General features: G+C 41.3%; 1 protein-coding gene across 38 annotated transcripts in view; it reads left to right on the top strand.

Annotated features, from left to right (window-relative positions):
- The window catches only part of nrxn3b (neurexin 3b), a 330206-nt gene that overhangs the window by 300536 nt on the left and 3389 nt on the right, over positions 1 to 26281 (top strand). For 30 of the 38 annotated variants that reach the window (XM_078943168.1, XM_078943181.1, XM_078943173.1 and 27 more), the window contains one exon: positions 16600 to 16678. In XM_078943168.1, coding sequence (XP_078799294.1) covers positions 16600 to 16678 — 79 coding nt within the window. Of the gene's footprint in view, positions 1 to 16599; positions 16679 to 25240; positions 25749 to 26281 lie in introns of all 38 variants that reach the window. The other 8 variants (XR_013654205.1, XR_013654204.1, XR_013654206.1 and 5 more) reach the window with 2 other exon arrangements.

Genomic DNA, 26281 nt, shown 5'->3' with positions numbered 1-26281 from the left:
TTGATATAAAAGCAACAAACTCATTTGGTGTTTTATAATTTTAACATTTAAGAATGTTCACGTTTTTCTGGATTATTCTAGTTTTTGGTCATGAAAACCACACATCAGCTCGCTGAAGGCTAGTTTTACCTGAACTGTTTTTCCTTTTTTTTGCTCATAATCATTTTATTTTTTGGTTTTATGAAGGGCTTCTTCAGGTGTTTTCTCACTAATAAGCTTTAAACACGTGACGAAGGGCTCAGAGAAGAACATTTCTCTGCTCTCCGATACTTAATGAGTTTTCAGATCCGTTTTGGGGCTGAGCTCAGTTGGATTGGGGCCGCGCTCCTTTTTTCTCTGCTTGATCAGCCAAGGTCAGGATACTGTATTTCTCATTCTGTGTAGGATTGAGGTGCTGCTGCTCGCCAAGGTGTGCAAAGCCGCCGGTGGCCTTTCTCTCATTCCCTGGGTTTCCCTCTCTTCTACCATCACTCTATCTGTCTTTGTATGTCACTCAATTTTAGGCTTTTCTTCTATACGTCCCGTGCCCAAGCCAATGAATGTCATCGAAGTGCCACTGAAGTAATCTCGCCCAGCGGTCCTTTGACACTCGAAGCACAAATTGAACTGTTCTTTGTCTATATTAAAGCAATAACTCTCCCTCTCGGGTGAGGCAGGGCTGGGTGTTGGGTTTGGTGGTGGTTGGATGAACGACAACTGTTATCAACCTTTTCAGATTGCCGGATGTGCAGCGATGATGGCTCTCGTTGGCGCCGGCATCTGAGCGCGTGGGAAGCTCTGCGGTTTTTGATTTAGACACAGTCCAGACTTTCACAAGGGAGGTTAGAAAATGTGGATCAAAGGCACGAGCAGCCCCTCTCTGTCTGTCTGACATCAGTGATCTGCGGTGATGATGGCCGAGCTGAAATACTTGAGCTCTGCAGCGAGCATCAAGGTCACTTCAGATGAGAAAAATCGCAGCATCTCTGGTAAAATAGCGTTTTGTGTCACACGCTATAAATTTTAAAATGAAGTCAATAAAGTTCTCTCTGTGAAAGCTTTTAAACAGAGAGCTCTCAACTTTTCAAGGTGACATGATGAACTGATATCTCTTTTGTTAATACCCAGGATGCAGCTTTTAGATGCCAGATAATGGTCTTCAGTAACTGAACAATAAAAGCCTCTTGTCTTCTTTTTTCTACTTTCTATAGAGACTTTTTTTTTTTTTGTATTTCTTCTGAAAGCACATCTTGTTCATTCTTCTTCCCATGTCGGGGTCGGCTTTGATTCTCGCCGGCGTTTCATTTGCCGAGGCCTTTAATGGCGCGGTTCCCCAGCCGGCTGTTAAATGCTGCGGTGTAAGAAGGGAAGGAGAGGAGCGGCACCTGGATGGAAGATTTCTCCCCCTCTCGGGGTTCTGCAGGGCACTTTAAAGAGCTGAGCTTTCATTAGTGATGTACTGCAGTACTGAAAAAGAGCTATAGGTGTCTGACATGGTGCCGGACTCCAAACGTGTGCAGCTGTTTCGGCGGTGTTTCACTACATTTTCGTTTTAGCCGCTGTGCAGACTCTACCGGTTTCTTTTTCAGAGGTGAGAAGCCGTGGGTCCCCTGACATCTGTGAGTCAGAAGGATGGAGACACCAATCTCACGCTTAATTAATGATGGTTCTGCTGGTACAAACGTGTACCGACATGACAGATGTTTCTTTTTCTTTTACTCGCCTGCTTCTCGGCTTTAGCCTGGCAATTGGTGCAGCAGAGCATGGCAGCCCCTGTTGGTCTGAGTTTGGTATAAAAAATAAACAAAAAACAGATTTTGTCTGTAAAATCAACACAACAAATAGAATTGTTTTGTTTTTTGTCGTTCATGGGCGAAACGCAGACACGCTGCCAAGACCGGCTCAAGGTTGACGTCATGAAATAGGCGGCACCCTCAGAGATCGAATCGTCTTAGTTCCAGATGGGAAAATGAGCTGCAAAAACAACTCAGATTTCATAAAGAAAAGTGTTCTCTATTGTGCCAAAAGTTGATATATTATCAGATGTAATATACTCTGAAAGGCTTAAGAAAAGCAAGATATAGGTCCCTTAACAGATAGATAAACACACATACAAACATACCAAATCTCAATGTTTACTCTGACTCACAACATTAACTTTCAAATGTAACAAATAAAAAAATGCTAACATTTCCATCAGGAAATAAATTTAAAACAATGTCAATTACGTATTTGTCTATATGACAGTTCCGGGTTCATAACTTGGTTAAGTCAAATCTATTAAACTTTCAATAATCTTGAAAACTCTCCAGCTTCAGTTTGTGACGTGATGGCACAGTCCCACAGCTCTGCAGACTGGAAGGTCTCATTCTTACAGTATTCATCTATGCAAGGCTCTCTATCATGGGAGATCAACATCTCTCGTTCTAAATTAATGCACACTGCTGGCGTGAGATGTTTGGGAACAATTAGGATGGGAGGCTCTGCAATCTAAAAGACCGTGGGGGAAAGCTGCCGAGGGACACGCAGGAACCGATTTGCATGTTTGCCCACGTTGGAGAAATTGCTCACGTCCATCATCTTCAACTTCAGGAAGCTGAAAGATGGGAGGTAAATGTGGATGTAGCATAATTGAATGGCCTTTCTTTTTCCTCGGGTTTGTTTTTCCACATTGACGATGATTACTGGACGTATTCGATTTGAGTTCGGCAATACCAGTGTGTTTTCAAAGGTAGTTTGATGTATGCGGATTAATGCTCAACTTTCACTGCTGTGAGATAGATTTCTGCTGCATCCTGTTTTATTTCCATTTTTAATCTCCGGCAAGAAAGTAGTTTAATACCTGGGGATACATGATTATCACTCATTGATTCTCTTTAAGAAGTGCTGCGTTTCTCCACACGCAGGATCATGGTTGATGGCTTTGTCCATCTGCTCATGTGTTGAGCACAGCATCTCCACCTGTCATTAGTCATTTCATGTTTTTGGTGGCTTTCACCTTTCTTCCCGACCGGACCGCGACCCCACCTGTAATTTACGAAAGGTCAAACTGGTGGGAAGGCAGTCCTTAAGATGCTTCCTTCCCTTTTTTATCTCCAGCTGAGGGGCGCCTCGGCTCGCATCGAGTTGTCATGGATGGATGCTGGAGGTCCGCTGGCTGCTCTGTAGGTCCAATTAGGAGGCAGCAGACTGATGGAGACCCTGCTGGTGTTCGCAGCTCATTAAAGGAACACACACAAGCACATACAAAGTGACACACGTGCATGGGAGCGGTTTGCACCTCATCATGCTCCGTAACGTCGTCAGTCTAGCATCTGTGAGACGCGTCCTCGTAAATGTGCGAGGGTTTTGGAGTCTGCTCAGAGAAACGGCAAAAGAGAAAAAGTTGCGCGCAACCTTAGATTGAAAGTCCTGTGGTGAATATTTCATGTTAATCTGTGCAGGAGTGTACGAACGCCAAACTGTTTCCATTTGTCTTCTCTGTGTGAAAGTGTTTGCAATTTCATGTCGGCGGATTGTGTGCGGATTTTTTTGTGTTCGAGTGTGTGCGTCCGGAGCAGTTTGTCTCTCAGTGTGTGAGAACCAGCAGATAGCTCCAGGGGTCGCAGACCGCGGGGGGGGGGTTTGCAATAGATGTCCCCCCTCCCTAGACTTGCAACACAACTTATCTAGATCCTCCGGGAACGCTTGTGTGTAAACCTGTCTTGTCAGCTGCCATTGTCACGGCGGGGCACTCGCACACCGGGAAGCAGCAAACAACACACACTGGTCAGAGACGCACACTGCAGTTTGATTCCAGGCTGACCAGCAGGACAGCAGCACAGGGACGCCTAATGCCGCCTTAAGCTCCGGGGGCGCGTGACAACATGTTAGTCCAAGTTTAAACCCAGAAGGTCTGCAGCTTTGATGTCCTGCAAAAGATCTAAAAAAGAATCCCTTTGACTTTTTATCCATGGGAGAAAAAAAACACAACTTTTATAAAAGATTTGGAAAGTTTTTGTCTTTATCGACTCCATAAAAGTGCAGCAATCTAAGAATGTTTGGCAAAAGTCAACCATAAAAGGAGCTAATAATAATTTCGACTTTAACTTTAAAGATCAACTTCAGAAAAATACATTATTAAACCTGCTTGTTGTAAAAAAAAGACAAAACAAGAATGTTTTTTAGAAAGTGTTTTACCTCAGATCGTCAGAGAGGTGATGAGGATTTGGTTTTATTTTCCATCCTCAGGATTTTCTATCACTAAGTAGAGCACAAACTCTCCTTGTCATGCAGTTTTAATTCAGAGACTAATCTGCCTGACAACCCCTCCCAACAGGTAAAATAAGCTGTAGCAGCAAATCTACTCCAGAAAAGCATCTCACTCTTATAAAATATTTTGATAAATAGAGGAAAGCGGATATTGAATATTCACAAGAAAGTAGTTAAAAAAGGTTGAAACTTGTGTTTTTAATGTTTTTTTTGTGTCTTTATTCTCATGATAAAAGAAAGTTAAGCTTCTCTGAATATTTTTTTATTCAGTTTGTTGTAAACCAAGAGCAGATGAAAAAATTTGGTTGAAAAAAGCCTGCAGGTGTGCCGTAGTTGCTACAATCGGCGCTCCATTCTGATAAATCCACTTGCAGACGAATAAATCCATGTACATCTTCGTTTTCCTCCTCTGAGGAAATCTCGATCAAAGGTGTACAACTGGATAGCTCCAATATTGCTCGTCGGTTTTGCTGCACCGGGAATGTTAGGTTAGAGTTGTTAGGGGGCTGTAAGCAAACGGGAGAGAGTGTAAACAAGGGGATGATGGGAAACGATGTCCAACAGTCCCTCCCATAACTCAGAGGGGAATTTTTTTAATGAACTAATGCCGCTTTGCAGATACTGAGTTCCAGAAAACGACATAGGTTTGTTGATTTTGAATCTTTAAATAAAACAGAAATGAATTATCCACATTAATGCGAGCTCCAAGATTGTAATACATAAAAATTAGCCGAACGACTCCCAAATGACAGCCTTCTGTCAACAGTTGGGCCCTGAAATCCTCCAACTCCTCTTTCTCTCACACTACATACCCTCAGCACAAGCCTGCAGAGTGACACGGACCATCCAAATAAAACAGTTGGCATCAAATTCAAGCCATTTAAAGAGCCGTGAGGTGACTGTGACAGCCCATACTCTGGCTGGTGTGAAATGAACTTGTTTTCCTGCCACTATTTTCATCTCACACTTTGTTATGCAAGACCCAGAAGGAAAGAGGAGTCATAGTTCTCTGATAGTTTGCTCAGAGAAGTTTACGTACCTGGAGAAAACACACATAAAGCAAGATCTGCTGCTACTGTGAGAAAAAAACAATATTCTCAGACAGACTGTGGGATTGAATAATCAAACAAAGCTTTGGATGCTCCTCAGTACTGAGACATTTACAAATGTCTCTCCTCTTTGTCCTCTGAGATTCAGAGCAAACTGCAATCAAACCTGTTGCCCCTCATAGCAGTCGGGCGTGCACACGCCGTTATCTCTGCATATATGGTTTTCAAGTGATCTCTCCCTTGGTTGGTGATTATGTTTCAGCTTTCATCTTCTAAAAAGAGACTAAATCGGATTCTTAATTTGGTTTGTGCTCATTAGGAACTGAAGCCAAGTGGGACCCCCTCCTTGGCTGATGTGGGACACAAAGCTGCCAGCATCAACGATTATGTAACGCCTGCATTGATTTGGTATTACAGCCTCGGAGTCATATAGTCATATAAGTCGATAGCTTTTGAGAGCGAGAAATTGAAGAAAGTACTGAAGCAGATTTAGGAGTTAAATGGAAAAATACTCCACAAAAAAACTGTTTTTATGAAAATCCCTAACATGCCTCCAGAAGCAGGACTTTTTTTTTTAGAAATTGACTTGGAAAAAGAAAAGAAACAAGCATCAGAATAGAATCAAATGAACTGTTGCAGAGCGAAGTTGTTCCACATCTCCAGCAGAGACGTGATCAGACAAATCCAGGGCCTTGTTAAAATATGTAAAGTCGTAGCATCATGACGGCGCAGATCGCATCAATTCACAATGAAATCTTGAAAGAAGCTGGTGGTGTTCAGAGCCACAGAGCAGCATTAAACATAAAACATGTAGAATCAAAGTGCTGTATGACTGTGGAGAACCTTTGGAAACATACCACCGTGAGAGCCAGAAGCCAACACAGATACAGCTGTTTTCCGAACACGTGATCCTGCTGCGGCGCTCGCCCCCGACAACAATCTCATGCATTTAGCGCCACTGTGAGTGGCGGGGAGAGAAAAACCAAGCGGCCACGAGACTTACAGATGGAAATCTATGGAATAAAGTCCCATTAGTGCAGGTGTGGGCAAACTACGGCCCGCGGGCTGGATCCGGCCCGCCTCCATGTTTGGTCCGGCCCACTGAAGACTATCAGAGACCCATGTTTTGTTTTTTTAATCTGGCCACACGATCAAGACTTGACATTTTCTTCCCCCCTTCTGCAGTCTGTGCTCCAACCTGAAACCCTCTAAAATCTCTGTCAAACAGAACAGAAGACAGTCTTTCCTTTCTACGTCGCAGTTCATCTGTCCCGGTTTAGCTCAAGTTCTTTTAGAGCATCGTGCTGCTTTTTTTAAACAGCGCAACCTTTTCTGTGTCCTGATTGGCTGGAGACCATGTCAATCAATATATGCTTAGCTGCAGCAGAAGACATAGAAATTACCTTTTTCATTATTACTGGATAAGAAACAGACGTGCAGGAAACAGCGCAGCTGCGCAAACTGTGATGAGCTGCAGCCCTCATAGGATTATGATGGGAGAGGATCGACTATTTATTGTTTTTTTTGTGTGTGTGTGTGTGTTTTTTTTAAATTATATATTTTTAGTATATTTTTCAGTATATTTTTCCTGAATTTTTTCTTTGAAAATTATAGAGTGCTATTTGGTCATTGCTTTATTTCATAAATAGTTATTTATTTTATTTATATAGAACTTTACAACAACTCGAAAGTAGTAAAATTATCTCTGCTATTTTTAGAAGATATCGTGGCCTAGAAACAAGAATAAAAATAAACTATAACTAAAAAACTAAAAAAGCTAATTTTTTGATAGAAGTACTTTAAATTAAATCATATACAGCCCAAAAACAAGTTTTATTTGCTAGTTCTAAGCAATTAATTTGCATTTTTTGAGTTTTTATGAACCTTAACGTTATTTATGTTGATTACAGTGTCAAAAAAACAGAGTAATAAGTATTTTAGAACAAAAATGTGAACAAAATGAAGATAAAGTCTTAGTACAAGTTGCTCCATCCTAATAAGTCCTCATACAATTTTAAATAGCACTTATTCTTAGAACATGAATCTACATTTTTGTTTCCATAATAATGAAAATGAATGCTGCCTATGAAGCCTCTTATTCATCCAGGTTGATTCCATCATAGTAGTAGGATTAAAGGTTGTCATTTGGATTTGGTTTTTAAAATTGAAGACGTTTCATCCCCTTTGTCAGTTCTGAAAAAGCTGGTAAAAGAGCTAGTTTAAATGTGCTTGTGGGGGAGGAGTCAGACCTGAAACTGTATAGTATTGTCTACTTAGCCTACATGGTTTCGGGTCATTAAGAGTCCTTTGTCCTCAGCTGGGGTTGGGGAGCCAGTGACTCCCTCCCCAAACTGGTCATCTCTTTCAGCTGTTTACGACCCAGGTGGAACTGGTTCGGTTTGTTTGGGTTTCAGAACCCTGCCGTAGATGGATGCAAGAATAAACCTGAGACCAGCATTCTTATTAAAAGAAGGTTTATCCTTCTTGACAAAGATGGCTTCTTTCACTCCTCGCTCAAACCATCCTTTCTCTCTGTCCTCGAACGAGTGGTTTGTGGCCTTCAGGTGGAGATGTACTGCAGACTCAGGTCCACTTGAGTTGGCTCTGCGATGTTGGTAAAGCCGGTTGTGTAGAGGTTGTTTGGTTTCTCCTATGTATTGTTCATTGCCGTTCTCTTTGTAGAGGATAGAGTACATGACGTTGCTCTGTTTGTAGCTGGGAATTTTGTCCTTAGAATGAACCAGTTTTGTCTGAGAACATCAACAAGTTTGAGATGAACTGGGATGTTATGCTGTCTGAAAATCCTTTTTATATTTCAGGCCTGTCTGAAAACTAAAAAGGCAAAAATAAAACAACTTAATACCTGGTGAGAAATCTTGAATGTCTAAAAACAAGGTTTAAATCTTTGCAAGTATCAAAACGTTGCAGTGAAGCTTTAATGTTAAAAATAATGACAATAGCTGTTCTAATTTGGTGTTTCTTAAATAAAACTTTTAGAAAATCAAAGTAACTTTAAGAAAAAATACCTCCAACTTCTAATTTTCCGAATTTTTAATCGTGTTTTCACTCTGTTCTTGCAAAAGCCTCAGAAGCGCCAGAGAGACAGAGCTATTTCCATGTTCTTCATCCCCCCCTCGGCATGTTTCCCACTCTCATCTTCTGTCAGCTTTTTTTTTTTCTCACAAAATTCCTCACTTCCTCTTTGAAAGGAGTGTTGCAAATGGGAACACAAAGCTAACCTGTAATCGCTGTTACAGTTTCATCTGCTCTCACCAAGAGAACAGACATTTCCTCTCGGTTCTCGTCTGCTCACCGCACACGTTCTCCTCAGCCTGTCTCCCCATCTTTCACCTCCTCAATTTGTGTGTTTGCGTACAGCCGTGTGCGTCACAGGCCTTCTCTGATGACCTTGTACGCCGTGGCATGGGGGTGATTAAGGATCAGGGCCAGAGACCATTTCCTTTTCCCCTGGAAGATAAATGAGCCTGCTGGAAAGTGGCTGCCAATGGCCTGAGGGCAATTAGAGTTTGCTGTTAGGCCACAACCCGCACTGCTCTGTCTACAAACGCAGGTCCTTGACGAAAAAAAAAGAGAAATAGTCTGCACACAACCTATTCTATTCTATTTTGCTGAAACCAACAGGCCACGCTGATGGTGGACAAATTAAATGTGGTTTTATTTTTACCTTTCTAGCTGTTTTCTTGGTCAGACGGCTCTATAAATGTAAAACATGAGAAAAAATGCTGACTACTAGAGGCTGCAGAGACCTCTCCCCAAAGGTCCTGATGTGACATGTCAATATTTGATCTTGGGAGTCATTTAGCATCTGGCTCGCGGTCCTATAACTTGATTTAGCTAAGGGTTAATTGTATTAACCCTTAGTATTACAGGACCTATTTTCTGCCTTACAATCTGCTCTATACATTTTTTTTAATCTCTTTTTGTGGCAATGTTTCATTTGCTTCTCATACCAGCTTCTTTTTTTGACAAATATTTTTCATCATATTACACAATAATTCCAGATAAACCCAAAAGATAATTATTTTGTACATTTATGTCATTGTTTAACTACCATAATCACAGATCAAAGTGTTTTCATATTTTATAACAAAGATTAAATATGGCGAGACAAAAAAAAGTTTAAATTTCAAAAACAGGGCAAAGAAAAAGTCAAAACAATGTTAAAAGTACCTAAGAACCACACAAATTGTTTCAAGAAATTAATCCAAGGGGACTAAATCAATTATATGTCATAACTCTTACTGTGTTTATTTTAGCCATTCATAATATGCAATGGTTGGGGGATATTTAGGATCAGAAATGTCTTCTGCAGAGGACAAATTTGCATGGCTGGTAGTCAGAAGGTTAAAGACTATTTTTACTGATTAAAACTCTCTTGGAAAAATAAAAAAGCCAAGGCTAGAGTCTATTTTTGGGTTTTAGTCCAGGATAAAGCATCTTATCTTTCACACAGGGAGAGCAAAAAGAGGTGTGGCCGTCTATTGATAGGGATACATCCTAGTCCCATTGATTCCCCTTGTAATACAAGCTTCTCCATTGTCAGGCTGTCAAAGCTCAGATGGGACATGATAACATGCACATCGGGTAGCCGTCAATAGAGCGGCTAAGCTTCCGCCACAGAGATTTCATTTGGATATGAGGCCCATTGAAGTGGCTGATTACGAACGAGTGAGAAAGCGAGGAAGAGGAGATGGGAGACGACCCAAATTCAGATTTCTGTTAAAAAATATAAATATATAAGGGAGAGGAGCACCTTGGGGAAGAAGAAATTGCTTTGAATTGTGCGTCTTTGATGTACCTTTGCCCTGGCTTCACCCCTTTGATCTGTCAGCCACTGACCACTGACAGCCAGGATGACACGCTGAAGAAATGTGATTTGTTTGGGTCCCATCAGTAAGAAACCCGTAATAAAAAAATAAAAATAAAAAAAATTCAACCTTTGGGCATTTTAAACTCTGACAATGTTAATAAGCTAAAGTGGGTTTGATAGCAAGGTTGTGCCTCTTCCTTGCTCTCAGATGGCTTTGTTTCTCAGTGTTTCTTGCTGCCCGTGGGTGTAACAACACATGAAGGTCATTTGTTATGATAAGACCGCGGTATGTTCGGCGGCAATCTCCTGCACCTTCACTGATGATATGACTCACTTAAGAGCGCGTGCCCAGATTCCTGGCATTTCCCCGAGATAAAGCGCTGCTCACTTTCCCTTCTAATGTCACATTTGTAACCTGGGGGCCACATTCAAGTCTTAGCCTTTACACTTCTTATGCTGACCCGAGGGAAGATTATAGACAGCGGCTGAGTGCATTATGTCTCTCTGCCTGCAGAGCGCAGGCGCTGGCTTTGATGTGACCGATCAAATCAATGTCATCAGCAGCAAGAGGAAGCCACAGAGCTCTTCTTCTTACATCTATGCATGGGATGCACTCTACTTTGTTAGCTACTCTCTCAACAAATATGAAAAACAAAGTAACAGACCCACATAGCTGGTTTAAGTGTAGCCATCAAGTCCACAGTGGCTTGTTGGACGGTTTTCTAAGGAGATGCTACAATTGGAAAGTGGTGATCTCCGGAGTTAAGGCTCTTTTAATTAGTACAGGTGTCAGTAGACGGTGTTAATGCATGCTAGTTCCCACAGGGTTGATAGATTGAAACACAGAGCAAATCATTTTTATCCTAAAGTCTAAAAAAGGCTAAACGTTTTAAAAATAGCCCTTTTTTCTCGCTTAGGGAGAAATTGGACAGAATTTACCTGCTTGAAGTGTGAGGCATCTTACCATCAGGAAAGGAAAGGATTATGTTTCACATTGTGCTGAAAATGAAGTGTTTTGTTCTATGTAGGGAGATGCCCCTGTTCATGTGGCATCATAAACAAAGCTTTTTTTAATGGGATTGATTTATTTTAAGAAATTTAAAGAAACATATAGGAAATTAACAATTAAATAGGATAAACAAAATAAATACCAATACATAAAAATTAGTCAAGATAATTGGTCAAGGATTTGTTGGACAATGAAAAAGTAAAATAAAGATAAACAACACAAACATATGTACGTATATCATATAAGCAGAACAGCTTCCTTTGGCATAAACTAAAAATCGGTCTCCATATTTCAGAAGAACTCAAAGTCCACTATAACTGTAAAGCTACACTGGGCATTTGATGCATGTTCAAACTGGACAAGCAGGGAAGGGCTTCTTCTTCTTTTTCTACTGTTTACTAGCACAGGTCCACCACCTACAACTGGAGATGGCTTTGTGCGAAATGTCGAAGCGGTGCAAACCTCCCGAATCTCACGCCAGGCTTTTTACTTCACAGCTCTCTATCGATACATGAAATACTCGGTGTGGTATAATTCCAGTAAGCACAACCCGCAATTTTTTATTTTATTCTCATGGTCAATTTTCAAACAGTTGGCACTTGAAGGGGATGCTTTCCTTCGTCAAACTTCAGACTTCAAACTTTATTGATTTGTATAGCGCCTTTCATTTTGGTTTAAAAAAAACAAAACAAAGCACTTAACATAAAAGCAGGTTTTCATAAAATATGAAAATTATTTAAAACAGAAAACACAGGACAATCACACACAGATGGGTACCCTCCCTCACCAGATTCTTCCACCCACCCACCCAGTTCCCCCAGTAGAACCCTGAACAAAAACGAAGAACTGCAGCAGAAAGAAAAGGTCTGGCTTGGTACTGCTGTGAGGAAATGATAGAATGGGGATCCATTTATTCCAAGGCCCAGCCCGACCCCGGGGGTCATTACCACACACAACACGTCACAACCAAATCCAAGTCCCTAATTTGTCACAGTTCAACTTGGTTTAATTTTCAATGCAACGTCTTAAAACATGGTGTAGCTGTGCGTGAAAGCGAGAGTTGTGAAGCATGTGTTTACACACATTAATGCAGACTTTTCATTGAAAGTGGCAGCTTGAATGCTGAGAACAATATGAAGGTGACTTGATAAGGCATGAACCAGTACAGGAAACAGGAAAATAAAAAAAGTCCAGAGGACTGAACCTCATTCACTTGGATTGATGACTGTTCTATTAAATGAATACATCTTCTTAAAGTCAAACTTAAAAAAAGAATTTAGTTCAGTTGTTTTACATAATGTAGCCTTTATTAACCAAATCTGTCTTGAAGCTCTTTCAAAAAAAGCAAAAAAACACAAAACCAAGCTAAATCAATAGTGCTCATTACATACCAATTCAATCTAGATCAATCCAAAAAGGCTGGATTGTCCTAATTGTACGATAATGGTGTATGTAAGTGACCAACAGATCACATTGAAGAGTTTTGGTGTACTTAGCAGGCAAAAGGTGAGAGCGGAGAAGAAAACTGCATTTCAGAGGTTGAATAGGCAACTATCTCCAGCAGAACCCGATTCTATTAGGACGACCATCTGCTGTTACCGGTGGAAGCATGAGAGGAAAGCAAAGAGACAAACGCAGAAAGGAAACAATGACACTGGAACACCTGCTGTAAGACAAACATGGTAGATTAGTATCTGCAGCAATGAGAGAACAGGAAGCAGATGGACCGACACAAACAGAAGTTCCAGCAGAAAACACAAATCCCCTCATACCTGGATTTTTAGTCAAGAGTTTGCCAACTCTGCTTGTAATGGACGATGGGAACCTCTTCACCAGGGTTGGACATCTCCTCACTAACTTCGAAGTCAAGACTGAGTGCACAGCTGCATGTGCTGAGTGCATATCTCATTCTGATGATAAATAGTGTTTTCTGAGGAAAACAAGAGAAGCCCATAATTCCATTGCAATCTGAAAACTGTGTATTTTGAATTTCCCTTGGAAGAAAAGGATGTCCATCTTTATCGATTAGCGGTGTGATCCTTTTAGTTGTTGTGCTTAAGTGGTCAGAGGTAAATGCTGTTTTAATGAAGTCTAGCTATTGATTTGTCTGCAGTGTTTGTTTGTGGAGTTGGGGAGCATTTCTTGGAGGCTGTGTAAACATGAAAATCAGCTGTTTTGTTCTTAAAATCATCACATAGGAGGAGTTTTCTGCAGGAAGTCAAACCCATCCATGTGGATGTTAAAATGACCCACAAAAAAGGATCCCACTTTCCAGGCTCTTAAGACTGACAAATGCAACATTTGCGTTGAGTAATTACATCAAAAGCGAAAACTGTTTTTCTGACACTCTGTGTTATGGAGATTTTCAGAGAGAATTGGATTTCTCCAGCTGTGAAATCAGTTTTTGTAGTCCTGCTGGCCAACCGCATCATTATGCTGCCTCCCGCTGCAGGCCCCCCAGCACCCACGAGGGCCCTGCTTTTTCCGCCTCACAAGCTCCCTTTGCACTTACAGCAGAAAGCCTCATGCCATGTGTGATTATCAGCTTCGCATAGAAGACTGTGAGTGGGGTGTCACTTCATTGGTTCTGCATTAGTCCAATCGCAGATAAATGGCACCCTAAGCCTTTTAGGAAAAAAGGCTATAACTCTAAACCATTGTGGCAGACGAAATACGTCATACGTTTAAGATTAATCAAGCTTTCATCTCCAAATGTCAAACATCCCAATTTGGGAGCTCGATTTAGTTATTTACAGTCGAATCTATCATCAAGATTTCAAGCGGTTTGAGTCAAATTGTGATTTCTGGATAAAATTGGAAGTGTGACTTCAGTGCAGTTCAGAAGTCAACAAGTCTGGGAGCCACGAAGTGCTGGACCAAGCTGCAGGGTGACAGCAGTTGTCGTCAGCCAAACACATTTAGAGTTATGGTCATATGTGTGACCAAACATCTTTTAAATGACAGAATTTGTAAGATGTCTGGCTATATTTGATGTCAAGGTACATTCTGGCATTCAAGCAAACAGATTTGATATAAAATACTTCACAACAATGATCATCAAACACAAATACACCTTGTGCTCCTTTGCACCTTGACCGTTATGCTATCTTGTGGGGTCAAGATGACCCCACTCCCAACGTTAACGTTGGGAGTGGGGTCACCTGGACCCCACAAGATAGCACAAGGGTTAAGGCTGATTTCCACTGGTCCGTCAGTGGTCCATCTCCGTTTCGTTGACACAAAAATACAACGTCCATTAATCAATCTGAATGTTTACATCACCTCAGTCATGTCTGCATCTGAAGTCCGGCCTGCTGCAACGCAAGCTTTACGCAGGAGTTCTTTTAGCAGTTCTTCAACGTGTCAATTTCGTGGTAAGAAGCCGGAGAAACAGGAAACATGTGCCAGTTTCAAGATAAAAACCTCCGTTTTACTTTCAACGTATTTTATTTTATATTTTCGGTGACGTGCCCACGCTATGAGACATGTTAACATCACTTAAAACACCATTTTCCCTACGGAAGTTTAATTTTGAAAGTACAAAAACATCATTTATGACAGAAAACATGCATTTTACAAGGACTCAGTGAGGAAGGAGAGGCCATGGGCCATTACTGCTAAAGTTTTGGATGTTGATGGCACGGGGGATAGCAGGACAATTTACTCCTCCGGGGCAGGGAGGATGGACTGGAGACGCAAAGGAGACAATGTAAACTAACTGATGGTCCTGAGACAGACTCCGCACTCAACGCAATGGAGATGTACCACAGACGGACCAGGGCAAATTCGGCGACAGTCACAACTGCCCTTACTATTGGATATAGGCAAATATGTACGGGGCACGCAGGTAACCTGCACATAAATATCAAGGTTGTAGACTGCTCGACAAGCCCGTAGAGCAAGCGTGTCCAACGTCCGGCCCGCTGGCTCTAGAGCACTGTATGACAGCATCACTTGTCTGTCACAACTCACATTAGCCCTACAAGTGCTTCATGATGCATGTTCCATTTTCATGACGTCTCTTGAGGTGCCCATACGAGCCTCAAAGAAACAGCAAGAGGCCGCTCCTCTTTATGATCTTCCACGGGCCGGACAACCCAATAAGCTCCACCACCTGTACGGTTCGACCCCCGTACAGGTGGATGTGGCTAAAAGGCTTTAGGTGTTAGCCTTGATGGAAAATACAGAAGCACTTGAAAACTTGATTTTTTTGTGCATGTGTGGGAAAATGAATGTGTTTATTTGTTGTGACACAACATATTTGAAGCTCTAAGTAGGAAAGGAAATCTCTAAGAAGGCTGTTAAAGTGTTTGCTGAGCTGCCAGCATTAGCTCCAACAACGTTCAGCTTCAAGAGAAAAGCAGCGATTTTAGTCCAAGGAGGTTTTTTTTTTTTTTTAGTGACAGACTTTGAAGTGTCTTGGGTGTTTTCATCTCCCTGTACTTCCCTGCCTCCCACATCTGCTGCCATCACAATAACAAGCAACAAGCAAGATTTTTACACCCATAATGTGGCCTCAATATTTAATGTCATGTTTACCAGGGGGGTATATTTTACTGCAGTTTGCTTTAGAGCCTCCCCTCTTGCTTGCTTTTTAGCCGCCTCGTGTTGGAGTGCAGCACATAATGCGATGCATTATGCAAACCAGCACAAGAGCGCGCATTATCTAATGTTCTGATCCAGAAAAGAGTGCAGTCTATCATGTTCCATCAAGGCAAAGATTAGGAATGTGCTCTGTAAATCGGAGAAACAAACTTGCATCGGCACAAGGCGAATGTGGACATCTTTCTATTGGCTCTGTTGGAAGCAGCATAACAAGCGTGGGGGCGCGTTTCATTAGTCTGTCAAACTCAATGATATTTAGAGCCTCACACCCCTGGCCAGCACCAGAAAACTCAATCAGCACTCTGATTTCATAACCCAGCTGGGTGACAGAGGTTATTTTATTGTCCCGCGGATTCATTCTAATAAATGCCCGGCTGCCCAGTGCGCCACCACTGAAATACAACCCCCCCACCCCCCCCATTCTCCATGGCTGAACCCTAAAAGAGGGAGGTGGGGGGGTGGGGGGGATAAATCAGAATTACGGGGGACTGTACGGTGAAGAAAATCCATCGCTGGTCCAGGTGTAGCCAGCAAATCCGTTGGCCTGCCTCTCCCTCCTTCTCCACCCTTGAGCACAAATCAGGAGCAGGAAATATGTTGATGTGAGCAGACTTGGTGGGTCCATTGATTGTGGACGATGGAGGAGGAGAGGGGCAATAAATAATCGCAGGCAGGGTGCGGAGGGTGAAGGAAAACAATTATCTGCGGAGGTGGAAAGCACATAAAGTGAGGAATGATAAACACTGTGAAATATGATTGACTCCGAGTGATATATGGGAGCTGGCGGACAGGAGGAGCGGCCTGCGAGCGCAGAGATATCCTTGAATCGAAGGAGGACTCTTAACCCCCCCCTGTTTGTGTGTGTTTCTCCACAGACAACAGATGACATTGTTTCGTCAGCAGAGTGTTCCAGCGACGACGAGGACCTGGAGGAGTGCGACTCCGGACACGCAGGTGGGATTAGTGTGTCAAGTTGTGCTTGCACTGAAAACCTGGTCTATTTCTCCTCATCTCTCTTTGATTTGCTACCAAGGAGCTTCTTCTCTTAGCATCATGCCCCATGGGAGCTTCAAGTGTAACTTCAAAAAGCCTTCAGAGAAGCTGGGAGAACTATACATTTGTCAGAGGAGCTCTCAGTATAAATCATGAGTTTGTAGAAACCTTTGTAGGACGGATAAAAGTAGTCAACCCGAGCATGCTCTCTGTAAAAAGCGCATAGCTCGCTGTCTGGACTTCTTCTCATCGCCAGTACAAGTTACACTTAGCAATGGGGCTACAGGGTGCAGACATGACCATTGATACTAATTTTGTCCTCTCAGCATCTGCTTGAGAGCCAAACTTTCCTAAAGCAAAGTGCAAAATTAGCATCAACCATGTCGCTCGTACCGGATGCTTCAAAATGTATCTGTCCTGGTTGACTCCCTCTTGTTTGCATATCTCTCGACACAGGATACATTTTGAGATTCTTTCGAGAGTTAAGATGCTTTCAGCCTAGAAACTGTGATATGTAGCAGACTAACTGCAACAGAGCCTCTTCTACCTCCTTCTTTCTCTTGTTTGTACCCCTTCGTCGGAGGCTTGCCTTACCTGAAACACTCTAATAGAGAACAGATATCCTCGAATTTCTGTGCGCATTGTCTCTATTTTCTCCCTTCACACACACACACACACGCACACACATCACAGGTATCACTTTGTGACTACATCAAAGTGATAGACTCCTGCTCGGCGGAGTTTAAAATAAAAACAGAGCTGGAAATATTTCTGATTTCAAAGAGGTGGTAGTTTTTGAGGGAGCTTGGGTGTCAGTTGAGCTTCGGCGTCCTTTAATGAGAAGCAGGAGATAGTGAGCTGCATTAAAACAGGCTCATTACCGAGTATTTGATTGCTTCTCTGTCCTTTAGAACGCCATTACTCCGTGCTGCATTCCTCTGGACAACTGAATGCTGAGCTTGTACCTTCTTGTTTAGTGGGTTTTCTTTGGGTTTAGTCTGCAAAATGAACTCATTTACTTTAAAGTCTTATCGGTTTGTAATAGCATTTTCTTTCCTTTGAAATAATTTAGGTTCTTGTGGTGATGGCTTTTTTTTTTTTGGGAGGGAAGAGAAAGCCATTTTCTCCGCAGTATTTAGATGCTTTATCAAGCCTCAGTTGCTTTCTCCTTTCAGAGATTACTGAAATTGAAATTTTTACAGCTCACAAGTTTTCGTTTTTTTTTTTTTTTTACATCCCCAGACTATTAAAAGCTCAAACCCAAGTTTGCTCAAAAATAAAGTAGGAGTGTGAAGGTTTTTTTTTTTTTGCCAGCAGAACATGGTACCCCCACCTCATTTAGTGGCAACATAGACACACTCATACATTTCGCCATGTAGACACAGAAATTCATGCTCTCATTTCTCTCTCAGTTCTACCATAGTTGCATGGAGTTTCTGTTTTTTCTTCTCCTCCTGTGATGCACATATGTGCACATCTTTTATGATTTCAGACTGGTGTGCAGAGTGACTTTTCTGCTTTTGCCGTGGTAGTTGCATCTTATTTTCTCAAGTGTTATTTTGATTTCTTTGGTGTTGTCATCATCCGTCGCCCATCCTCCAAGCAAGGACAGAGCCGCCCCTGTTTTTTCGCCTCATCTTGTGCCGCATGAACTTTTGGTGGTTGGAAAACTCCTCCCCCCCCCATCAAGTTTGTCATCTTTCCGTGTCACACGGCTTCTGAAGCCCCCCCACCCCTCCCCTCCTCCTCCTCTCCATGGTATTTTGTTTTTGGTTTCTTTTTAATAGAACATATGGGAAAGTGAACGGCAACAAAATCTTTTCTTGCCATCATTCCTTATTTTTGGCCTCGTGCAGGCAACCCCATTCTGTCTCAAGAAAGTTGTGTGTGAAAGAATGACCCCTCCCTCCCACACCACCATCCTCCCACAGTAGCAGCCTCCTCCCTCCTTCTTCCCTCCTTTCTTGTCGTCCTTCTGCATATACATGTCTGCTTGAATGCAGATGGCATAAAAGGAATTTAATGCCACAAAGTATATCTGTTTTTCTATTCTATCTGTTGCTCCAAGTAGAAGGCATTTGTGGCATGCATTGCACTGGAGTGTTGTGCAGCTTTAAAGACTAATAATTCTCACGCCCCCACCAAACCCCCCAACACATTGGCTTGCTTCTGCATGATTATTGTGCTTCCTTAAATCACAGGTTAACACCCCCTTCTTCTTCTACATGTCAGTTTGTGCTCGGGCTGTAGGCCTCAATTTAAGGTCTGCAACCCCCCCGCCACCCCCTGCAGCAGCCCCCTCCCTCAGATGTCCCGTCCGCTCCGCGTGCTTGTTTTCGTACTCGTCCGTGTCCAACAGAAACCCTTACCTTTCCCCTTTTCCTTTTTCCACGTGAGTTCCACCACAGGGCAGGCAAACGGTGAGACTCTGAACACCCCCCCCCCCCCCAAAAAAAAAAAAACACCCCCACCCACTACAAAATCAAAATATACGCCCAAAAAAAAAAACAGCTAGCTGGAAAGCAGGGGTGCCAAAAAGGGTTCAGTTGAGAGAAAAGCAAGTCAATTTATGATTTAATTTCACACTGATTAACAGAGTTGTAGCTTATTAGTGTGCAATCACAGCAATTTTATGAATTATATGAAATTGCTTTACAGTAATTAATGCAAATGATTTTCAGAAATCCATAAGTATAAATTAAAAAGTTTGATTTGCCTGGCAAGCTGTTAGCTATGGTTTTTATTATCCTAAGAAGGAATAAAGAAGTGATTTGGTGAATTGTGACAGTTGGTCAAGCAGGAGTGTGACTAATGACACTAATAAAGTCTTTAGTCTATTTGCTTGTGCGGGGCCCTGCAGTCACACGTGGAGGAGCTTAACCAAATATTTGAAATAGGAGAAGGAGCAAAGCCATCGTTATTGTAATTAACGCCACCTCTGCTTTAAACCTCATCACAATGACTGATATGTAGAAAAAACGAACCCCAATCTGGGCACTTTTTGGCAAAGACATGTGAACACATGGAGGCTTAAAATGAGAATATTTAAGTAGTATTTTGTAGCAACCCCTTTTTTTTAAATTTACATCTTCCTTGGAATGAATAGAAGAGTTAATGTAAAATTGTGCCAACAAGCACCTCTCCAAACATGTTCACTGGGTCAATGCTGACTGTTCCAATTGTTTTTCTGAAACCCCCAAGGACTCAACATAATTTGACATTAGACCTGAATAAAAGTTTTTAATTGAAATTTGTTTTAGAGTTTGGCTTAAATAATGATAAAAGTCCATCAAATCTCTTGGGTACAAAATTACCTTTTTTTCCCCGCAAAATCTTGACGCTTTCTGTTCATTTTAACAGGATGTCTGGTTGGTGTGGCAAACATGGAAGTGTTTGCAGTAAAAATAAAAACCTGAAAGAATAAACACAGACAGTGTAAGCATGAGAACACAAAAAGAGACAGTTTCTACCTCCAAACTGTAGAGTTCAACTCCAGCTCAAGGAACCGATCCAGCCTGCAGGGCTGAAATTGGAGGATTTTTGTTTGTTTGTTGACAGTTGCAGCATATTATTATATTATTATTTACAGTTTAGCAAAACATACATAGATCTAGTCGGAGCAGGGAGCGTGTGAGCCGCCTATTGTATTTTTTACATCACAAATACAAACTTTTTCAAACAGTAGTTTTTGTCTGCTCCTGATTCACAATGATTTGAACAAAGAAATACTCAGAAATGCAATCATAAGCTTAATTATCTTTATATGTGTCCTCACTCATGAGAAAAATGCCACAAGATCATGTTAAAAACACAATTTTCACTCTGCCTCTGCAGCTTATGTACACGACGATGCAAACTCTCCCAGTCTTGGCTTTCATTTAGTGATATAATTCTCCTGAAGAGTGGCTTATATTACATATGAGCCAGAATCCATCATTAAACAGACCATGTTTCTAACAAACAGGCTGTAAATGGCACTGCAGGCTCCATTACCCTCCTCCTGCGCTGGAGTGGAGCTCAGATAAAACAGAACATATCTATAAATGTCTCCTCTACTCTTTGGCCTTGGGCAGGTAACGCAGGACCTATTACTCACGTTAATGTTAGGCTAAAGGCAGGGATGTAATGTTGTGTGATTCCTCCATTACTGATAGGGAGGGTGAAACCCACTGAATGAGGTATGAGAAGGATGAGCTCCGGGTTCCCTGGCGACGGTGGCTGTGGTTGAAGTCAAGGCCCACTGGGCCGGCTGTCACTTCGACGCAGACCACAGATCAGTTTAAAGGTTATCCAACTGACGCATGTTGGCCGGGTGCAGAGGTGAAGCCTAATGGCTGTGCAGCAAATCGACCAGCTGACAGGGGCAAGTCGCCACGCCTGCCGGAGATGCCAATTCAATTCACAAGCCCGCAGTCAGCCGAGCCACGCCGGATCAGGAGCTTCCTGCCATCCATGCTTGGCCTCAAATTTGGCCGGAAGATTGTTTTTTTGCATCTCGATAAACTACCCTCACTGATGACGTCAAAAGCTCATTGTTCACTTTTTAGAAATTAGTATCCATGAGTCCAAATTTTTGCTACCCTTGCAAGGCATGTGGACGGCCAAGATAAGATAATTTAGAGTGAAAAAGTACTTTTAAAGGTGAAAATCTCAGCCCTTCCAGCACCCCAAATATAATCCCAAGCTTGGATTTTGTAAGAGTGCCCACACTGAGAAATTGTGTGCAGCTGTCTACCTGGTAAGCAGTTCATCACCTGTGGTAGGTAAAGGTGAATGTATCTGCTACAGCAGGTTTCTGAGCACAATGCACAAGTCACAAAGGGATTCCCGGGCCCTAAACCCCAGCCTCACCTCCAATTTGCAGCATCAAAATCTCATTGACTCCGTTCATCCATGCCTGATGCTGGTGCACCAGCACTCTGCTTTTATGCTATTGCGTTGTCAAATCCCTGACACACTGTCAGGACTCATCTCCATTCGGAAGCCTCAGCAAACGCTGGATGGGCACGGGGATGAAACCGGGGAGAGAAAAGATGGGGGGAAGAAGGAGGGAGTGCGGGGAGAGGAAAGGAAAAAGTGCTGCTGGGAGATTTCTGCATCTGCTGAGGTAGTCAATCAGCCATTTAGCAGTTTCAACGTTTACCTAAAGTCCTCCTCAAAGGGCCACACAGGCTCTACATGCTGGGATGAAAAGAGGAATGGCTTTGAAAACGGGATGTGGGGGCCAGTCAGAAGCCACAAAGACCCACTTGTTTATCAGAGGACTGTGTTCACATTTGCAAAAAAAAAAAAAAAAAAAAAGTAAAATGTGTAGCAGAGTGGAAAACAAGGCCCGGAGTAAAATCCCCATCCATCTTGACAAGTTCAGAAAGCAATTCGGTTGAGCAAACCCATTAGCAACCAGCCTGTTTGTCTGCTTCAGAATGCAGCGAGATGCTTCCAAAGCTTGTATAACAGCTTACACAGGATTAAAGTGTTTACAGAAACACCAAGGTCCTTTGCTTTGACTTTACTAAGAGAGCCCAAACTGCAGCGGCTTCTCTCGCACAAGTGTTTTGTTGATACAGTGCAGAGAGAACAGTTGCCCAAAGCTGTTTGCCAAGAAAAGAGTGAGAGGATGCAAACAAGGCTGAGGTTACAAAGGTAGAGGTAGATAAATAATGCCTGATACAATCAGTTCCTGTGTGCTGCTGCCGGTTTATTAGAATATTAACAGAGCAGCAGGGGCAGCAGAGAGGATGTCAGTAATACGGTAAGGAACCGCTGTCATTCTCTGGAGCATGGCCTGGCAGTTAAATTCACATTTAAGATTGTCAGCGTCAGCAGTGTGCAGTCAGTGCACTGTGACAGATGCCATATTCGCTCAGCGGTGCTGAACTTACGCATCCAGTTTACTAAACCAACGCTGCCTGCAGAGGAGGAACCCCAACCGCCAATCTGCACAAACTTCAGAGCGGCAGGAAATACTTGCGTTACTTAGGTGGCTCAATTCTAACTACAATTCTTACTATTCATATGTTTTAGTGATTGCTTTTAGTGATTGATGTCTGCCATTTTACTGGATGTATGAAAATCAAATATTTAATCATTTACAAACATAACATAACATATAATAATGCAAATATTTTTGAAAAAAAGAAGGGATATTTATCATTCAAGGGTCTCCAACCCGAGGCTCTAGAGCCACATGTGGCTCTTTTAACCCTCCATTCTGGCTCTTTGGCTTTGAGCTGAAATACAAACAATTTAGATAGTTTTTGTTAAAATGTTTAAGTTTCCTTGTTTTTGTCATTTATGTTGACATTTTTAACATGTGAAACTTACTTTCAGACTGGTTTATCGATGTCTACTTATATCGTTTTTGTATTATGTTTATAACGTTTCAAAACAATTGTGTTCTACACCAACTCATGTTTATAACTGATAGTAAAAGGAGAAAGGGAAAGAAAAAAAATAGTTACAACAATAAAGAACGATTGACCATGCTGTCTTACATTTTTAGTTCAGCAGGAGGATCTTATTTGAAGCACAGTGTATTTTATTTTGAAAGGAGCTTGTCATCAGTAAAGGGAGATAAAATGATAAAATATAGAAAAAGATTTTCGTTGTTATGAATGGCCTTTATTAAGTATACATAAATAAAGTATATTTTTCTAAATGGTGAAATTAGAGTTAGTGGTTGATTTTGGTCAGTTAGAAACTGGTTCTTTTAGGGTTAAAGGTTGCCAAACCCTGCTTTAAACAACTAACACACTAAAAGGTCTTTCTCTCAACTGCCTGGTTAACCAAACGTAAACATCAACTCCAAAATGTTCGACACAGGTTTTCTATTCTTAAAAATATGGCTGACCACAGTTATAGATAAGACGATAGGAAATGAAGACACAGCAACACCTGTAACAGCTAGAAAACACTCCTGTCATCTAAAAGGACAACAGTGTTTTCAACAGAAAAGAGTTTTACAAACAACTTACATTTTTTACCAAAACTTTAGAAGAACATTATTTTACAGATGTGCACTGACTCACCGCCATGACGTCACAAAAAATCAATCACATTTTTGAAATATTCTTAGTTAAATGTTGCTTATGTTTTTACCTCAGATATTTAAAATATTATTTTTTAGAACTTATTTCAGTAAAATTAACTTCAGTTTCATTTTTTTATCTTCAAAAAAAAACTCTTGCTAGCTTTACTTTGAAAGTGAGAACCTTCACCGACACTTTACTTTGAAGATTTATCTTCTTCCTGTGACAGTAATGTCCATTAGTTTACTTCAAATACAAAATGACTCTGTATTGTAGTCACATCACTATCCTACTACATTTACAAAGATCCCCACTCTTGCGAATAACCATGCTGGAATTTTTAGGAACAGATCGCAAATATCCGAGAATTCGGACACTCTCACCAACCTGCACCCTGTTGTGGAACTCCAGATGTTCAGCTGTGAAACAAAGGCTGTTGGTCCAAACATTTCACCAAAAAGGAGCTCGTTCATTGTTTCTCTTCTCCGCCTCATGATTAATTGGAAAATGTAGACCTCAAAATGGCGCCTTAATGTTGGTTATTCATCACCTCCTCCTTTGTTCGGTGCTAATGAACAGTTTGCCTGAGACTATATCCCACAGCCCCTGGTGGCAGTGCCCTTTCCTGACCATGAACCCCCCCCCCATCAGTCCCCTGGCTTGCTGTACTGTTAATGTATCTTACTCTCCCTAAATGCAACTTACTAAAGCATGCATTAACCAGCCAAAAACAGGAAACCGATGCCAGCCTTTTCCTCTCTTTCTCTGACGTACATCCAGACTGCACGCCCTGTCCCGTGGTTAAAATACTAACAAGAGAAAATGCATTAACTAATAATAAAGACGTTATTATTAGTTACTTGAAGGTGGTGACACTTTGCCTATAAACTGTCCCCCATCTCCTTGTCTGCATCAGTGTGTGCTTTCTGGTTGTTCATCTTTGATAGTGTGAGAGATTTTCTGCCTTTTTTTCTTGCCTGCTTACTGTTTTTTGGTGTCCTTTTTTGTACATATATGTCATGAATGCATATATGTGAACTGCAGTTTATTTTCCTGAAAATGTTGAGATTCTAACTTGTGCAAAATTAGCTATTTTTTATCAGTGTTTCAATGATATTTTCCTCCTCGGAATTAGAAGAACTCAAACTTCCCTTTTTTCTCTATGATTTGTGTTTGTTAAGCTGCACATGTTTTTCAGGATTGGCTGGGAAAATTCCTCATCCATTTGTTTTTTAGACACTCATAGAGAAAAAACAGAAGAGTAACCTGTTCCAAACTGTTTCAACGCTGTACTTTTTCACCTTTTTTTTAAATCTTTTTTTCCAAAAAGCTGTTTGATTGAAAATTGGACTTAATCAAAGAAAGTCGATTTTGTGCATGGCAAAGAAGTTGCAGCTTAGGGTTTGTAAAACTGTCAGTGTTCAGAGTGCTGTTCTCTTTTGTAGATGGGCATGTATATGCTCATTGTTTGTATATCCCCATCCCTTCCTTACAGCCAAAAGCTCTAATGCCGCCCGACCGCTTCGTGCCGCCTTTACATGGACATGGCAACTGATGTACACGTTCACCCCCATCTATGTCATTTCCTTCCTAGTATGTTCATAGGTCCAACCCTGTCTCACTCCCCCATTCTCCCTTGATGTAGAGATATGTACAGTCATTAAAAAGTAAAAAAAAACAAAGAAGGAAAAAAAATCAGCAATTCATGCTGTTAATATTTATGAAGATTTATCAAAAGTTTTAGTTGAACAGTTTTTTTTATACATCTCTATATATAAATAAAAGATTTAAAAATAGACGTCCTGAACAGAATGGTGCCGATTACGTTCATGTCATGATGTGTGGATGTATGTGTTGTTGCCATCCTGTCCAAACAGAGAAATATATAATCAGAAACTGTTCAAAATAACGCATTCTCCCACAACTTTCTTTTGTAAATTTTTTTTTTTCTTCCTGCCAAAATCATGCGGGCAATTTGTTGATGTAAGTTGAAAAAACTGATGGTATGCTTTCTCTCTTTTTTAGGCCTCTTATGATTTTCCAAGCTGACTGTTTTTTTGTTTTTGTTTTTCTGTTTTTTCGACTTAATACTAATGGATAGCTCTATCTGTGGCTTTACTTTGTGAATGTTTTACGACAACGTTTGCCCTAACTCTAAAGTCTTTTTTGCAATGCCCTAATTCTTATGAGTTTTCTTTCCGTTACGTTTTTTTCTGTTCTTTCTTTATTGCTTTATTGTTCCAAAAGGTTTGCATCTCTTTTCAGTGCCCTGTTTGTGAGCCTTTGCAATGTACAAACAAGCCACTTTGGCAAGAGGATAAGCAGCTTCAAAAGGCATCTGAATGTTTCAGACTGTTTGTAGTTGCAGATTAAGCCAAAAAGCAATTCTTTTAATTAATAAAAGAACAATTCCTCTTTCTTTTTCTTCTTTTTTTTATGGCAAATTGTGTTGAAAATCAGCAAACATTCAGATGTCAATGAACTGCTTTTTAACTTTGTGCCACTGTGGTAACTGTAGGGTCAAAAGGCAAGAGGC

This window comes from Oryzias latipes, chromosome 24 (assembly GCF_053564925.1).
Source record: "Oryzias latipes strain Hd-rR chromosome 24, Olatipes_Hd-rR_3.1".
Taxonomy (NCBI): domain Eukaryota; kingdom Metazoa; phylum Chordata; class Actinopteri; order Beloniformes; family Adrianichthyidae; genus Oryzias; species Oryzias latipes.
Note: the sequence above shows the minus strand (reverse complement) of the source record. Positions and strands in the feature narration are given on the sequence as shown.